This window comes from Pieris brassicae, chromosome Z (assembly GCF_905147105.1).
Source record: "Pieris brassicae chromosome Z, ilPieBrab1.1, whole genome shotgun sequence".
Lineage (NCBI taxonomy): Eukaryota > Metazoa > Arthropoda > Insecta > Lepidoptera > Pieridae > Pieris > Pieris brassicae.
In genome coordinates, this window is record NC_059680.1 from 9,531,804 (window position 1) to 9,549,427 (window position 17,624).

At 31.3% G+C, this 17,624-nt stretch overlaps 2 protein-coding genes across 2 annotated transcripts; one reads left to right on the forward strand and one right to left on the reverse strand.

The window, feature by feature from the left end:
* The first annotated feature begins 348 nt into the window (after nt 1-348).
* LOC123718680 (exosome component 10) lies at nt 349-11,971 on the forward strand. The gene is made up of 14 exons (XM_045675381.1): nt 349-597; nt 1,292-1,476; nt 1,739-1,898; nt 2,052-2,224; nt 2,929-3,146; nt 3,506-3,624; nt 4,566-4,729; nt 5,098-5,275; nt 5,547-5,695; nt 6,519-6,657; nt 6,889-7,001; nt 7,554-7,635; nt 8,858-8,935; nt 10,399-11,971. Exons 1-14 carry the CDS (start codon nt 532-534, stop codon nt 10,603-10,605), a joined length of 2,031 nt encoding a protein of 676 aa, XP_045531337.1. The 5' UTR covers nt 349-531; the 3' UTR covers nt 10,606-11,971.
* Nucleotides 11,972-14,798: 2,827 nt separating this feature from the next.
* LOC123718977 lies at nt 14,799-17,505 on the reverse strand. The gene is made up of 4 exons (XM_045676005.1): nt 17,052-17,505; nt 16,135-16,266; nt 15,649-15,804; nt 14,799-15,295 (listed from the first exon to the last, which is right to left on the reverse strand). Exons 1-4 carry the CDS (start codon nt 17,481-17,483, stop codon nt 14,966-14,968), a joined length of 1,050 nt encoding a protein of 349 aa, XP_045531961.1. The 5' UTR covers nt 17,484-17,505; the 3' UTR covers nt 14,799-14,965.
* Between the last annotated feature and the right edge of the window lie 119 nt (nt 17,506-17,624).

The following is a 17,624-nucleotide window of genomic DNA, read 5'->3' on the forward strand; positions in this document are numbered from 1 at the left end:
AATAGAAAAGAAATGACCTGTCATTTTCAATGTAAATAAAGTTTTCGATTTTTTACATGTAACTCTAATGCACCTTGTCTAAACCCCTCGTTCAAGCTGTTGCAAATGCCATACTACATTAAGAATATTTTTTTAATAATTTTATATAGCAAAACTATACTTTATGCCGGGTACACAATATATATAATTATAATCCAATTTTCAAATATAATATTGTTGTTATTTTATTTCAGGGGCTGCAAATAAGAGGGCGCGAGAACAAATACCGTTAATTTACGATTACCGTGGCTGCTATGACCTCTTGTCTCTATCCCTCTTGGCTTAAAGTTCTCGTTATCAGGCCATAAAATTAAAAAAAAATCTAGTCTCTCTGTCTCCTTCTTTAGAATTTAATTCTGTATATGAATATTTTTGGAGCAGGAAACTGAAGGTAGAAGTTGGAACTCGCAGGATTACGCTTAATATTATTATTTTATTATTTCAGTAAGTGTGATTAATTTGTAAAACATCATTTCAAGAACCGTTACTTAAATGGCTGAACCATGTGGAACTGCCCACGATCCTCCAGATCATATCAACCTTGAAGAAATGACACAGGTCAGTATATCAATTCTAAAATTAAAATGCTTTTTTAAATTAAACTTTGATAATGGGTTTACATTTAGTTTTGCAAGTATTCTCTTATTCTATGCACGTGGATGCTCAACGTCCGCCATAGTGAGTTTCTGACTTCAGTGTAGGTAAATAAACTTCGATATTTCACGAAACAAAACAATAAAATGGTGTATTACCTCTAAAAGATGCTGTGAAATCGTTTATCATGTGTGTCTAGATTTTTAAGTTCACGGCGTTTTAAATTTGAGACCCACAATAAAAGCGCGCGATCATTGTTTTGGAGTTATTTCAAAAGTATAAGGTCTCGTAATATATACATTAAAATCAAACAATATTACTATGAATAAGAATTAATAACATGTTCCTTGGATGCTAAGTCAATGAGAAAATAAAAGGGAAAGAATTCATTCTTAAAATACATATATTTTCGTATCTTTAACAGAACAGGCAATGGAAGCTCACCTAAATAAATATATTTTCCTGCATCATTTATCATTCATACTCAAACAGCATGATGTTATTTTATATGATGTTTATCTGACATCCTTCAGATATGGACTACTAACAATATAATATTTTGCTTAATTCAAACCAGCAGTTTTTAAAGTAAAGCTATTAACCTAGTTAACAAACTATCAAATAATGACATTAAACACAGTTACTGTTTTTATTTCAGAATGCCCATAAGCTTTTACAGGAAGCTATTTTAAAATCTAATAATTTACCAAGAGATTTGTCACGGAAGCTTTACGCATCTCATCGGCATTTTAGAAATGCCACTGATCAACTCAGCAATAACACTATAGTATTATCTAATTATTTAATAAATCATGACTACCCCAAACAAACCAAATTTAAAAAGTAAGTTGTTAACAACAAATACCTTACAGTAACTTGAACTATATTTAATTATAACAGCATTGGCTAAAAGTACAAAATCTTCTATTATTTAAAAAATACTATTTGATCATCTTAAGTTTATAGCTTATCTATAGAAATAAGTAATGTTCCTTTTAATATTTTTTTAGATAAAAGTTTTATATAACAATTTTTGTAAAGTATAACATAGTAAAACTTATTATAATATGTATTTCTAACCATATTTATTAATTCTTTGCAACAGCGGAGAAATAGAAAATAATTTAGAAAAGCTAATGGATATTAACAATGATGAACTAGATAAAGTCAAGTTGAAGATTGAGAAAGTAAAAAATGGAGACAAACATACAAATGAGCAGATTTTCAACAAACCAATTGTAAATCCTGTCAAGACATTTAGAAGGGTAATGCTATATAAATTACACAAAATTATTAACATATAAATTAAAATATCATAACTATTATTTTTTTTTACATTTTGTAATAACAATTATATTTTTCTAAATGGTATTAAAATTTCGTTATTAAACACTTAATACTTATTGTTTATGTTTTAGAACAATACATTTAGTTTACTACCAGATAGTAACACAGTCATGCCACAACTAAACTTCAAAGACAAGATTGATAACACTTACTCACTTTGGAAGCCAATTATTACTTATAAACCCAACAATATACAACCTCTTCAGTTCCAACTTGAGGTTGATGATGATGGCAATGGTATTGGGTAAGCTTGAATTTTTAGTAGTAATGAAAAAAATGTGTGCATACAAAGTACACGTCAGAAGTGAAACTTCTTTGGTAAACTAATTATTAAGTCTTTAAGTTCATGTTTATACAAATCTAAAAATTTAGATTTCCGAGCCTTAGAGAGAGGGACTAAAGAAGATATGTTAGGAATTTATTGAAATGAATTGTCACCAAAATATTAATAGAAAATTAATACAAATTATAAATGTAATTTGTAATTAATGGTATTATGATAAGTAAAATATGCAATATCAGTTCATGTTTCAACATTGTCTAATTATCTATATCCTTTATTTTCGACAAAAACGCTGCGCTTCTTTGTGACGCTAATATTATTATTATTATGTTTCATCTGTATAAATGTTACCCTCATACAAAGAAGTTTCACTTCAAAAATTATGAATTAATTGGCAAAATGATGTGTTCAAAATAGCAATTTTTCTAATACAATTTATGTTGCATAATTGTAATCATGAAAATCAACAAAACTAAATAGATATAATCAGTCTTGTTTGGGCAATGCATAATTTAAAATCATATTCTGTATTTTATAGTAATGGTTAATAATTATGTAGCCAAAGCTCTGCCTTTGTAAATACTATTTGAAAGATACAAATGGGTATTGAGGTAAAACATATATCACCCTGTTAATGTGTTATAATAAACTTATCATATCAACAGATACACACACCCTTACCAAATTGAGTTAGACCTTTATGAACCTCCCAAACATTTTATGGAAGAAGATGACCAACCTTTAGAATTTCCACCACCAATCGAATCCACACAATTCACATATGTTGATACAATGGAAAAGCTTCAGAACCTTCTAAATGCATTAAATCTTGTTAATGAAATAGCAGTGGATTTGGAACACCATAGTTATTATTCTTACCAAGGTATGTACTTCCTACTACTAAGGTGCTAGCTTGATAGCTAACAGTGTGGCACTATAAAAATAAAGTATAGTAATATATGAAAACATAATCAAGCTTAGTTTAAATAAATATTGTAAAACAAGTTAAACATATTTTATTTTAAGCATTAAAATAAATTCATAATCATAAAATAAGCATTTTCAGAACATAACACAATGTTTTTTTGGACCACAAAATTCTATGTTATATTATTATATTGTTTCATGACTGTACTTTATTGCAATTTTTAAAGAACACAGTTTTTATTTCCAAATAAATGTTAGACTAAAGTAGTCAAAGCACCAGTTTTATCAATGATAAATTTCTTATATTATTTCTAGGTTACACATGTTTGGTACAAATTTCCATTCAAAATCAGGATTTTGTGATTGATGCTTTGAAGCTCCGTGAACACTTGCATCTTCTGAATGAATCATTTACAAACCCAAAGAAACTAAAGGTAATACAAATTTGACTAACACATTAAAGATAACTCATCACCTACGATATATACTTTCTTAGCGCAAACGAAATTCGTAAAAACCTCTTATTATTTATTTTTTACATTCAAACTTTGTTTCCACTCTGATTTTTTCACTTAGCCTATCTTTTTGGAATATTTTGCTATTCTACCCACATAGACCAAAATATGGAATATTTTGCTATTCTACCCACATAGACCAAAATATGGAATATTTTGCTATTCTACCCCCATAGACCAAAATATGGAATATTTTGCTATTCTACCCACATAGACCAAAATATGGAATATTTTGCTATTCTACCCACATAGACCAAAATATGGAATATTTTGCTATTCTACCCACATAGACCAAAATATGGAATATTTTGCTATTCTACCCACATAGACCAAAATATGGAATATTTTGATATTCTACCCCCATAGACCAAAATATGGAATATTTTGCTATTCTACCCACATAGACCAAAATATGGAATATTTTGATATTCTACCCACATAGACTGTTCTCTTTTCTATACAAACTTTAGTACTAAAAAAACTCTTGTTCTTTTCTCTTCACAATAACCATCCTTCGAGTATAAGGAATAAATAAAACAATTATTCAACCGTCTTTGAGCTTAGCAACATGTTTCCAATTTATTTTCATTTATATAGATTTAATTTAATCTTACCTAATGGTATTTAACTCAACTCAGTTGTATTATTGTAATTTGTTCAAATTAAAAAAAAATATTTTATTAAAGTGTCTCTCTGGCACAATGATATCTTTAAATACACAAATGTTGCACTGTAGTTACAGTTAGTTCATTCACGCTCAATTTCAATTCAATCTTAATTTAAACCTGTTAAACTAAGAATATGTGTGTTATATATATATACATATATGACAACACTGTTTAAATCATGTATAATTTTAGGTGTTTCATGGTGCATGTAATGACATACGGTGGCTTCAACGTGATTTTGGTGTGTATGTAGTTGGAATGTTTGATACATACGAGGCCTCTTTGGTTCTTAATTTTAAAGGGAAAAAATTGTTAGACCTCTTAAAGCGATTCTGCAATGTTGAAACGGATAAAAGGTATGTTTATTAAGGTGTGCATTTGAGAAACGAAAATATTTATGTGGTGTGTCAGACGTGTCGATTAGTTAGGTATATTTTATTAGTAAGCTTTGTTTTGTTAATTCCCTATGTTGGGATAGGTTAGCCGTATTTGCTTAGCGTAAAATCGTTAATTTTCTAGCAAACTTCACAAAAGCCAACACTTGATCAATCAATCAATGATATGGAAATCACATATTTTTTTTAAAGCTTGCCAATTATATTATCGAAGACATTTGCACAAGCTTGTGTATGAGAGAGTGATTTTGAGAGTCATATTACTTTTAAAAGACCAAAAAGCAGCCAACTAAAATTGAATTTTAATAAATATTTTAAATGTTTTATAGATATCAAACGGCAGATTGGCAAGTAAGACCATTGCCCAGTGAAATGATTTTATACGCCCGCATGGATACTCATTATTTGATATATATTTGGCGCGAAATGAAAAAGTTGTTATTGAGGGATCCGAGCAGAATGAACTTAAGACAAGTTTTTGAAAATAGCAAGCGAATTTGTTTATATGTAAGTAAATTACTTAGAAATACTATTAAATAATCTGTGTAATAACTGGGTGATTTTGGGTGGTCTAAGGTGGGCACATAAAAGGTTAGTTAAGACTGCTCTGAAGGATCATAATTCATAACGGGTCATAAGTGACATGATGAGTCTAACGTTTAAAGACTACATACAACGCGATATTTATTGTGAAAATATTTTTAATATAAATCGTAATTTGTTATTAATTCATACAATACAAATGTTTCCTCGTTATAATTAGGGGTTATTATTTCAGAAATACATGAAACCAGAATTTAGACAATGCAGCTATTTGGAGTTATATAATCGGTCTAACAAAATATTAAACTCCCGCCAGTTGGCTGCATTCAAATTATTATTCAAATGGAGAGATAACCAAGCTCGAAGTGCAGATAGAAGTGTTGAGTAAGTATTTAATACCAAGAATAAATATACTATAGTATATTATCAATTTAATAATCACATTTGACACCTAATCAAAATTTAAGAAGGCGGCATAGTATTTAGTTTTTTTTATGGCCCGCACTTTTGTACATTGTGGCCCAGGGTAAAAACTAATTAAGTTTTTGCATAAAATTGTGTTAGTAAACCCTTTTTCTTTGTATAATACTAGGAATGTTCCCAATGAACCGAATGATCAAATAGAATGAATGATGACTATGATTACTTGTGAAGGAATATTTGATCATAAATAAATATTTATAAAAATACGATCCTAAAAAGAGTGACGAATTAGAATTACAATACCTATTGGAATTAGTAATAGATATAGTAGTTCCTAATAACTAAGTTTGATCCACATTTTGAAGTGTCGATTATTTCATTTCAATCTGTGTTTTAAACAGATCATGTCACTATGGAACCAAAACTGACAAATATTACTGATCCAGCCGGGGCGTATTTCGCGAACTAGTAGAATTAATTAAATGTATATTGTTTTTATTTTTGGAAAAAAATGTGGTACAAAAAGTTCCTGGAGTAGTGTTATAAATTAATAAATAAAAAAAAACAAAACTGACAGATGTCAAAAGTGGTGTATTAAATTGGTATAGAGTAAAACTTGTTAGAACAAATCTTTAATAAGGTTATGATTTTTTTAAATTGTATTTTGATAACTTTTATGTGTTTGTTTTTATATTTGTCAAGTAGCGTAGTAGTGTTTAAAATAAAATAAGATCTATTTCGTATTGGAAGCACGTTAAAACTTATTTAATTCACACTGTTACAGATATATAATGAACAATACCATATTATTCAAATTGTCCGAGGAATTGCCGAGTGACACGGAAACTGCGCTGCGATGTTGTCAAGGTGCCACGCCAACTTTGAAAAATCATTTAGTCATGATACTACCTATATTGATATCGGTGTGTAACTATATAATATATAAAAATGTCTAATCTTACTAAATTAAAAAATAGGTCTAAATCTAAGTATTTAGAATTATACAAGTTTCATATATATATATTATTGTTATAATATTTGAATTGAATTTTTTTTAATATAAAATATACGAAATTCTAAAACAAAACTCGTATTAAATAGAGAAGTTACTTAGAATTAATCGAATTTATCGATTAATAATCGAATTCATACAGTGTCGGGATTTACCGTTGGAACCCACTCTCTACCATACACCAGCTTCAATTATGAGTGCGTTGGAACACGTCGAACAAGAAAACCAGAGTGAAACATTGCACGCATTTTCAAGGTAATATATATTTTGGTATTATTAAAGTGTCTGCTCAATTAGCACCTTACGGTAATGGTAAACTATTTTGAGATAGGTAATGAATAATTAAAAGAAAACAATTTTTTCAACCGGATTAAAGCTATTTGTATTATTATAAACTTATAATTATTTACATAAATTTAAAATTTTCCGACGTTTCGCGTGCTTTACAGCGTGCATGGTCACGGTGACTGAAGACAAAAGGTGTTGAATGTCAAAAGTATCACAGCTGTAGAGAAAGTTGTGTTATCTGTATTTATTTCCCCGGAGTTTGTATCGACTAAAAGATGACGGGTTTTTGCAGAAATTACTCACGGTGTCCTGTATTTTCGCGGATTGTTTGTCTTGGGGTTTTTAATTTGGATATTATTGGATCCATGTTGTATATGTTAACCAAAGGCAATACAATGAATAATTATCTAAAACTATTTCACTGCTTTAAAAAAATCTTTTAAAGTTTTCTCGGTCAAACCCACAACTTTCGGAGCTGATTGAAATATCGTTAGACCTGCATATTTTTATACATTTCAGTGATGTGACCAACCAAGAAGAGCCACTAACAATTTTGGCGCCATACGTCCCAACTGCAGAAACAATCGCCTCGATTGCTAGTGTAAGTATTGTTTCTGCTTGCGTTTCAATAAATATTTTTAAAAGTTGAACTTGTCTAACGTCTGCTTTGAGATTACAAAATTGTTTTAAAGCTTGCGTCTGATGCGAATTGTTTTGTTTTAAATTTAAAATAGTAATTAAAATAAAAGAAAACATTTGAGATTAAACTGAAAAATTCAGTACCTATTTGATTTATAGAATTGGGACTAATTATATAATATAATGACGATTTCAATATATTTTAACTCAACTAAGAACCATAAAATATTAATTAATTGACGATGCGAATTTTATAAAATAAAAGTGCGGGTAGTTAGATCTTATGAAGCTTCTTAAATCACCAAACTTTATTATAATAAATGAGTAATAATATTTTTGTTTTGTTAGCGCGTGTGTGTTAATTTTTTTCGGGTTTACATCTGTTTACCCTACTTAGTTGATACTAAGAAAGCATACAACTGGGGCCGTTATACAAACCATGGAGCCGTTAAAGTATTTATAATAGATTAAGTAAGATTTTCTTATTTGGTGGTTACGTCAACAGTAATTACCCACACATTGTTTATACTCGAAAACGACAAAGAATTAATACGTCAAAGCTTTGCGTACTCTTATTGACATAAGGAGTGGGGGGGGGGGGTTTGGATGTAAGATAAATTGCAGTAAATCTGTTTACGTAAGATTTAATGGCCCCCATACAATGTAGTCTATAACAAAAGAGACTAAACACAATTGTATAATCTTTGGCCATCAAGAGTATATTGGTGTATATACTCTTGTATGTAGTAATGACCAGGCTTGACTATCCGTCAAATTGGACCCTGGAAATCTGGCTGAACAATATTACATATGTTTTGTGCACAGCGAATAATTAGATATGATTGTTGTTAAGCGAAATATATATATAGGCTGTGGCGTAACGAATAAAATGCAAACGCTATACGTGACATTTGGGTTAAGATGTTTCTAAACAGATAATTCCTTTATGAGGAGTCCTGAGAGACTTACTGAACATAAAACATATTTTTCTGAACCAGAAGCTAAAAAAATCTTCTGTTAATTTCTGCTACGCGATAAATCTTATAGTCTAGATGCATTTGTTTGATAAGTTTTGCAAAAAAATCTGCGAAAATTCATGCCATGCGATATGTTTTATGACTTATTGTGTGAAATTGTATGCCTTTTTAAACTGAACTATTTCATAAAAGCAATGTTTATTTTAGACTTTGGCTCAGAACATTTACAGAAGAGGATTCCTTCCACCCTATGAGAGATACAAATACTACCGTAATCTGCTTCGGGTAAGAATCACAAATACAATTAAAATTATTATTTTTGTGTAATTTTGAAGGCGTTCTTGGAAGGCGCTTGAAAAATTATAAAGGAAATAGTTTTTTAAATCATTAAACGACACCTATATAAGCAGTTAAAAATTAGGTTGGGGAAAAAGTATTTTCGCATTATAGTAGGTATGAACTTGTAATAAAATCTCTTTGGCTATACTATTTGTATCTGGCTGGTTTTGGTATCATTAAAAGTTTAAATTTTAAAGAAGATAATTCCAAGTTCAAATTAGGAAAATGTGTGATTTTTATTTATTTTGCGTACTGTCAAGATGAGTGAATCTAATAAAGTGAATTAAAATTTTACTACAAAAAAAGTAAAAATGCGACGCAAACCGCGAAAAAAAAGTGTTTATGGACCTAGTGCAACCCGGGTTAACTTGCAACAAGGCGATGCTGTGGCTAGTGTGTCTTGGGATTGGAAAGGCATTATTCATTATGAGCTGTTACCACCAGACATGCCCATCCATTCTGAACTCTACTGCGAACAGCTGATAAGATTAAAGCAAGAAGTTGAGAGAAAGCGGCCGGAATTAATCAACAGAAGGGGTGTGGTATTTCATCATGATAACGCTCGACCTCACACATCTTTAGCCCCTCAGCAAAAATTAAGAGAGCTTGGCTGGGATGGCTTCAGATTTCTATCTGTTTCGGTCTCTTCAGTATTCTTTAGACAGTGTCAGGTTACCATCACGAGACGACCCCCAAAACTTAAAATTTCTATAGCAATGGGATCATGTCGCTACCTACAAGATGGCAAAATGTTATCGAACAAAATGGTACCTACATACTTTAGTTAAATGTAAAGAAACTATATTAAAAAATGTTGTGAATTTTCTTAAAAAATGCGAAGAAACTTTTTCTTCAACCTATTAAACAAATTTCGCAGTGTGCTAAATGTCTTCATATATGCCTTAAACAGATTATGACAGACAGACAGTATGTCCGATGAATGTCTAAGTCAATGCCGTACGGCCGGAACGATCGCTTTGAAAAAATCTAAAATTCTGCAATTTGTCAGCCATGTTATTGCTGTCTCGCTTTACGGCCTAATTGTGTCCCTTTTTCATCCTACGTGAAGTTTGCCACTTGCGCTTGCTTTGGAAAAGTTATAATTTTTTATTGTAAAATTGGTTTATGGATTATTACTGACATTTGTGAACTTTATTTTTTCTTGGTCCATTTCGCTCAATAAAAATATCTTTTATTGACTGAACTACATGAGATTTGATAAAAATAATTTTACTCAATTATAAAATTTTAATATATATAGGAATATGTAGATACATATAAATATGTAAATCAGATTTGGACTGTAATTATTTTTTACAAAGAAATTGTTTCCCTTATTAGTTTGAGTTACCAATTTCCTCCTGTTTTAATAATAATAAAATATGACAAAGGTTACTGATTTTTTACAGAAAGAGTACTTTGGGAAGCTATTGAATTATATTCAAGACCAAAGTAGTGATCAACCTGCACAAAGTAATAAAGAAGATGCCGCCTGCAAAGTGAACTCTGAACCCTTTCTGCAACTAAAGATGAATAATTCGACAACAAACGATAACGGTGAGGGCCCCAGCTGTAGTGGTATAAGGAAGCAACAGGCCAATGTAACAGAAAATTAATAACTAAATAGACGGAACTATAATTATCCCTTAATTGGTTGCGCCTAAAGAGTTGTAGTCGCGGTTTTTAATGTAAATACTGTTTTCAAATTGGATAAATAATTATTGAAAATCTCAGGTCTCGCAGTAGTTTGTAGAGCAGATACATTAATCGCAAACATATTAGCACTACAATTATTATAGTACAAGTTTCTCGGATATTGTTATATGGTATAAACCATACCGTCCACTTTTACCCGTTATGTTTGGCTGACAGAAGATTGTTAAATATTGTACAGGGGCCCTACGATGACCTCTCATCGAAAAAACGAGACAATTGATTTTCCCACGTGACCTTAGCGGTAATCAGATTTCGTTCATTCATTTTGTATGAAAATTTGTGCCATGACCGCTGAACCAAAATATAACCGTTGTCTTCAAACTATGACAGAATAAGCGATTCTAAAAAGTTACTTTTTGTTCAACTTGTTTGTATAGAAGTCTCTTGCGACTTCTGCAACGATTATTCCGTGTATTAAAATATAGAATAATTAATAACACGTGGTTTACGCTATTATTTTTTTTGTTGGTAAATAGACATAGATATTTTTCAAATTGATGATATGTAAATAATAAGCCATTTGAAGATATTCTAATAATTATATATTATGTTAATAATTATATATTATGTTAATATTTATCTAGTTAGGATGACGCCATCAAGATAGAAAATGATGTCTTCACGCATTGTTCAATTGGGTATAAACTTATAGTCATATATTTCATAATACATTTAATGATTGAATTTTCAATAGAATTTTTTTTAAATACTTAGACGCAAATCCGGCAGCAAAAACTCTCTTGGTGGTGTTCCAATCAAGGTCCCCCGAAACTCCTACATATTCAGAATCATCAAATTATCTAGGAGTGGCGGGCGACGTAATTCTAAACCTTTACCTTATTCTTTGCCAATATGTCTCTCAATTCAGCGAGTTGGTTAGGCTTAAGCTTTAAAGAAAATATAATTATTTATATTATAAGCTAATTCACTAAACCAATTTTAAAGTATATACTCTATTTGTACATGGATTTAATTTTTATATTGATTACTTATTATTTTTATGATTGTTACTTATGATTTTCGAGTTATAAATTGTTGTAGTAGCTCTTGCAAGAGAATATCAGGAATTCACTTTGATATAGGTATTTATTTTTTAACAATTTGTAAATATTATATTTATAAAACTCAAATTCTGTAAACACCAAAATATTGAAACATTCTATCAAGATTTGACGTAAACGTTTAAAAATAATAAATGTCAACTTTAATGGCACTAGATAACTTTACGTTTAAAATATATCAGGCGAATATTTTTATGTTAAATAAATATATGTATTAAGATATAATAGCTTATTGTGATTGATTTATAATAATTTTATATTGTATTTATTTTTATAGAAATATCTGTCGAAGCTTGAAAGTTAAATTACAAAACTTATGTGGAAACCTCAAACAAAATTATCGTCCTTTCGTTCGGTCTTGCGATGCCAATACGTTTGAGCTTATAGGCGGTCATAGTATAAAAAATGCTACTGGCTTTAGGAACATCCTCCCTGTATCCTCACCTGTACCTCCTGAACCTCATCAGTATCTCAACTGGATTGTTTTAAGAAATTTCATGATAGCCCATTTCAATTTCACTCTCCATTAAGGCTCCATATTTCTACTAATCTAAAATTATTAAAAAAAAACATTATATATTTAATAATCTCGCTTGAATTATTTGATAACCCAAAAACGCATGCTAAATTCAATGTCTAAAAAGATACGAACATGAATTCTTTGGGGTCCCAGACACCACGGCAGCAATTAAGGGATTTTATAAGTTTTTATTCAAGACTGATGTTGTGACGTTGAATTTATTGCCGATTATTTTGTTTGTTTTTTATAAGTTCATGTGAGTTATTTTTAAGAGATTGTACTAGTAAATTGTAACCCCTTAAAACCCAGAAGAAAGTAGTGGCACTGTTAAGGCGCTATGTAACAGTTCCACTTACGATTATAAAAGTAGCCCCTGAGCTTCGTGTGGATTAGTTTGCATTCACTGGGTTCTTGGCAGAGTTATCGTTTATCAGGTGTTAAATGTCTCTGCAGTTACTGCCAAAGACCTTAATTACCCTGAAGTCCGATTATATAATATGTTGTGTATATGTGGGCAACTCTATAATTTTAAATTAAGCTAAGTTTTTTAAATGTAAATATAATTATAAGATAAAAAAACGCTTATACGAAATTCTAAAACCTATAAATTGATTTGATTGATTATGTGATGATTAAGCAGTGTTGGCCTAGTGGCTTCAGCCTGCGACTCTCATTCCTGAGGTCGTAGGTTCGATCCCCGGCTGTGCACCAATGGATTTTCTTTCTATGTGCGCATTTAACATTCGCTCGAATGGTGAAGGAAAACATCGTGAGGTAACCGGCTTACCATAGACCCCAAAAAAAAGTCGACAGCGTGCGTCCGGCACAGAAGGCTGTTCACCTATGCCTATTAGATTAACAAATGATCATGAAACAGACACAGAAATCTGAGGCCTAGGCCTAAAAAGGTTGTAGCGCCATTGATAATAATAAATTTATTTAAACCAGTTTTAGCTGCTGACTTGGATGGGCTGTCACCCTATCTAAAAGAATTTATATCATTTAGTGTTGGAGAAACAGGTGCTTGTGTTTTAGAGTCACTTAGGAAACTTAGAAATAAAATGCTTATCGGAGAGGTAAACCAAGCTATTGTGTATATTTTATATGGGGCAAACTTGGTGGCTCTTACCAAAAAAGACGGTGGGTTGATGACAATTGCTGTGGGAAGCTCTTTTAGTAGATTAACCTCGAACATTTCTGAATGTGATTGATAAATGTGAAATATATATACATGAGAAGTTGGACACTGACGACGCAATACAGAGAATATAAAAAAAATAATTAGAAAATCGCTGTACTTATTAGGGGCACGGATTTACAACTTTTCAAGAATTTTAACTCGACGATATCCAAATTTAATGATATTTTTCACCATCTGGATATTACTACACACTGCACTGTTCATTATAAAATTCTGTCTTTTTATTACTCAGTATTTTATTCTATTATGTAATTTAAATCATCTTTTAAAAACTTCTTTGGATTTTTTTTAAACGTTCGTTTTGGCAACCTCTTGGAATCAAGCATCTCACCCTATTCGCTTTGGCGGATTAAGCGGAGTGCAAGATAACACAAATCTAGCAGTCTTGTAAGTAAAATCGTTAGATCTTATTCTACAAACTGCGAGATGGTGAAGTTAACAGATACGAGAAACGCGTGGTTAGCATCCAACCCGGGGTCGAATATCTTCTAGCGACAGCTATCAAAGGAGCTGGGATGATCCTCTTTGCACGTCTGAATTCCAACCCTTAAATTACTGACCGTGTAAGGTTGGTGGCTTTGGGGTCTTGGAAAGCCGGTCATTGGCTTAATGCTTATCCTTTGCCAAACACTGGCACCCTTTTGGACCCTGAATCACTTCGCATTGACATCAGCCTCCGTTTAGGAGTAGTAGTAACCATAAGTATCCCTGTGGCTTTGAAATAAGTAGCCTTGGACACCAAGGCGTCAATGTCATTATATTTGGTCGTATTGGCCGCTCTCTTGCCTCCGTCAATCTTCCAGCTATTTTGGAGCCAACAAAACAACTTTTGTTACCTTTGGAGTAGAGATTCTTCTTAGGCCGTGGAGTTCAAGTCCACGGGCGCTAATTAAAGATTTAAGTTGTTGCCTGGTAGATAATACTGGTGACTCCAGAGCTGGTGCTTTCCTCGCTCAACGAATAAGTATCTCAATACAGCGAGCAAATGCTTTCAGCGTTAAAGATACACTACACTGCCACAGGGACCAATTTTTTAAATATTATTTTTCTTATTAATATGTAGGTTATAAAAATGGTAAATACTTTATATTTGATTATTATGTTTAAGTTTTAATAAACGGTTTTCTAATTATAAGATAATCTTAAATATATGTAACTTTCCTATCCGAAAATAGAATGTTTTCTTTATTATTCAATTCATTTCAACATTTATTTTTCAAAGAAGTTATTTTAGGATGTAAGTAGGTTCCAAGAATATTTTTATTTAATTCTCTATTGGGGTTTATAATTCCAAAGGAAGAAAATGCATAATAAAGTATGAAAATAATGTTTTATTCTCTAACAATACAAGTACGTTTATAAAGATTTTAGGTTGTACTAAAATGCTAAATTCGATCAACGCTCAAAATAATTTTTAGTGACCGTCCATTTTGACGCTCACAAAGTATATAAGTTAAAACTTATCTAGATATTTTTTGTTATTTATCAGATACATCGTCTGATATATTATCGTCTTTCACTTTAATTTTATTTTTAAGTACTCTACTATTTGTATAGCCAGAATCGTTCCTTTCTTTTACGACTCCCTTGCCTTCGACAATTTTGCTTCTAGATTTGTTATGAAATTTTTTTCGACTATGTTCGTCTTCGCGATTTTTTTTGGATCGATGAGCTGTTCTCGTATGCGATTCTGTGGTTAGTATAACTTTATTATCGTCTTCCGTCAGAATATCTCGTTTCAGTGCACTTTTAAATGTTTGACCCCTTGAAGGTTCATGTAGGGAAAATGTTATTCTGTCATGATGAATCTAAAATTACAATATACAGATTATTGTTAATTACAAGATATTTAACAAGCTGCCTTGTTGTCTGAAAATCAACTGAATCGAATTACAAAATACTTGACGCAATATTATGCTATTTAACTAAATGTTTTTGGGTTTATGTACTATGTATTACTTATACCGAAAAGCAGTCGAATCAGTTCAATAGTTTTTACGAATTTATAATACAAAAAAAGAACAGGATATCGGATACAAGGATGACACGCATACCACATAAAAGACTATTTGCTAAGATTGTACTAGAATACTTATAATGTATTTTTGTCTATTTTTATTGGGTCTTCAACCGCCTGCTTTTTAAATATTAATTTACTTACTCTATATTCGATAGTAATAAAGCATTCCTCTTCATCTTCGCAAATTAATGAGTTGACATCAGCTGGTTTAGCTGCGTTGGCCGGTCTGCGTCCTACACGGAAGAAACGCCACAACGATCGTATCCTTGGTCCACACGCCCGCACAATATCGCTTACCTATAAATGGTAATTATATACGTGTAGCTAACAGTATGACATGTGCGATACATTCCATAAAGAAATCTAGAGCCTTTGCTTGTTAAAATATAATTAAGTTCAATTCCCGGGACCTTTTATTGGCGCAGAAACATATCTGTTACAATACAATATTCTATGGTAACACGAAACGTGCTGTTTGGTTTGTATATATTAAAGCCTATTAAATAAATATGAAAGGTTTTTATGGAGAAATGCAGCAACCTCGACCATTGAAGCCATGGTCTGTTTATACTCAATTATTTTACAACCAATTCTTTGAATTTGTTGGCTATTTAACTTGTGCTTTACCTTCATTTGCTCTCCTCCGTCGCAAACTCCATTTGTATGGGGTTCCACACCGAAAGTGTTAAGACAAGCGCGATCATCAGGCATTAGAGAATCTATTTGAAAAGCGCACCTTGGGGGATTGTCTGTTCGCTCCTGAAAGTTGAAATATCGACGAGCTTGTATCAATAGAGCCTTACAATTATCGTAATGTCTTAGTGTAGTTTTAGTAAAGTTAATAAAAATAAAAATCGTTGATACGGTTGTTTAAGAAACATGAAGAGAGAACTATATAAAATACGTAAAATAAATAATCAAAGTGTTTTGATTTGTTTTAATATAATAATTTAATAGTGGAACATGGAAAATTTATGTGATGTAGGTATTGATCAGCTTTACGGGGTTAATTAATTCGTTCTGCCGGGTATGGCTCGTATACCAAAAGTTATCCTCTGCCGTGTGTAGGAGTGTAAGTATTCTAAATCTTACGTTACAATTATTAGTAATAAGAAAACAATTTTATTAAAAAAGAGTTAGCTTGTAAACGAACTAATATAGCTGTTATAAACCAAAGCGATATATTACCAACGATGTAATAAAATATGACTGGCTGGGCCCAACCAGAAAACTAAAGACTCGTAACGCGAATGCGTTCAAAGAATTTGTTTTGTTAAATTGTTCAAAATTGCATTCCAGCTAATAATTATAGAGATGTCGGCATCCAGTAACGATAATTTAATATTTCAATAAATAAATGTAATTCTATTTTATGAGAGGAACTTAATGATTTTCTTATAGAAGACTCCACTCAAGTGTCAAAAACACTCCTTAAAAATAGGGTGTCATCTGTTGATAATCTACTATTTTATAGTAAAACTCGTGATACAGGATCAACCTAGCATTGTACAGAAAGTTGAGACAAAAACAAAATAAAAATTTACCCATCCAACTTCGTCGCAGTGTTTTGGCTCGTCATAACAAACGTAGTAATTAATCGCCTTAGACCCATCTGTTCTCTTTTCAGTGGACCAAGTGTACCAGTTTTCAGCAAATTTAAACATACTATTTATATGAACTTGGCGGTAAATTAACGGGAATATCATCTCATTGGGGTGGATCGGTCGTAGCTTCTCCGTCGTAGGCTTTTCTTCCTCGTAATCGACTTGCTTTTCCGCGATGTGCCTATGCGCCGCTTTCTTTAAAAAAGGCATCATCGTTATATCAATCTTTTTCTTGTAATCCCAACTTTCCGTATGTGGAGTATCATCTTCTTCTATTTTAGAATCTTCATCAGAATGCATTATAACTTTGACTTTAACAGTTAAAGTACTTTGAATGAAACAAACTAACAGCAACCGACTGTACCACATCATAACTGAATCTAATTTGAAGTGCAGAGAAATATAAAGGAAAATATTTATGAGAGCGAAGGAAGTTATTCTTTCAGAAATACTGATAAGCGTGGTGTTTATAAATAATAGTTTGATGAAAAATGTATGTTATCGAGTAGTTGA

Coding starts and splice junctions, on each gene's coding strand:
- LOC123718680 (XM_045675381.1), top strand. CDS start 532: ATGGCTGAACCATGTGGAACTGCCCACGATCCTCCAGATCATATCAAC. Junction 5,696..6,518: donor AGTGCAGATAGAAGTGTTGA/GTAAGTATTTAA, acceptor ACACTGTTACAG/ATATATAATGAACAATACCA. Junction 7,002..7,553: donor ACATTGCACGCATTTTCAAG/GTAATATATATT, acceptor TATACATTTCAG/TGATGTGACCAACCAAGAAG.
- LOC123718977 (XM_045676005.1), bottom strand. CDS start 17,483: ATGATGTGGTACAGTCGGTTGCTGTTAGTTTGTTTCATTCAAAGTACT. Junction 16,267..17,051: donor ACTGCGACGAAGTTGGATGG/GTAAATTTTTAT, acceptor TTCAACTTTCAG/GAGCGAACAGACAATCCCCC. Junction 15,296..15,648: donor TTATTACTATCGAATATAGA/GTAAGTAAATTA, acceptor TTGTAATTTTAG/ATTCATCATGACAGAATAAC.